The 497-nt window shown below is 42.3% G+C and overlaps 1 protein-coding gene across 2 annotated transcripts in view; it reads right to left on the bottom strand.

Moving 5' to 3' along the window:
• Positions 1-22: 22 nt before the first annotated feature.
• LOC119588578 overlaps positions 23-497 on the bottom strand; it is a 28,155-nt gene continuing 27,680 nt past the window's right edge. For both annotated transcript variants that reach the window (XM_037937216.1, XM_037937217.1), the window contains exons 8-9: positions 255-390; positions 23-142 (exon numbers count right to left, since the gene is read on the bottom strand). In XM_037937216.1, the coding sequence (XP_037793144.1) occupies positions 68-142; positions 255-390 (211 nt within the window). In that variant the 3' untranslated portion in view covers positions 23-67. The remainder of the gene's footprint in view (positions 143-254; positions 391-497) is intronic.

Here is a 497-nt window from a genome sequence, read left to right as displayed (position 1 = left end):
GAAAGGTAAATGATCCGTATCATTATGGACATGCTTTACTATAATTCACTTTGTTTTATACGTTAAGTTAATGATTGTGTGATTTAATCGCTTTCCTAATAGCTGCTGCCACTCGCCAAGGGTCATACATTCTATACACAATCTGCAATAATAGAAAAAGATATATATATAAATACATTTGTACGTCCCAAAACAACCACTGCAGCTCATTTTAGTTCTTTCACCGAAAAAAAAAAATCAATCATTAGTACTACCTGAAAGATTTCGAAGGAACTATAGTCAGTCCTGAGCGACGTGCAGTCCCCACGCGAGATGAGTTTCGCCACTGTGGGAATCCTGCCTTGGGATGCTGCATCTGATTCCCCCATGGCAGGCACGGCGCCAGCGAACCTAAGAGGTAGTACTGTGTCATCCCCAGCACATTTGATGGGATATATGTGATGGATGACTATAGCGAAACGAGGTATGACGAGGCGTGTGTGGTAAAGTGGTGGGTG

Source organism: Penaeus monodon, chromosome 24, assembly GCF_015228065.2.
Source record: "Penaeus monodon isolate SGIC_2016 chromosome 24, NSTDA_Pmon_1, whole genome shotgun sequence".
In the NCBI taxonomy this organism is placed as follows: Eukaryota; Metazoa; Arthropoda; class Malacostraca; order Decapoda; family Penaeidae; genus Penaeus; species Penaeus monodon.
The sequence above is the reverse complement of the archived record's forward strand: the minus strand, read 5'-3'. Positions and strand labels throughout refer to the sequence as shown.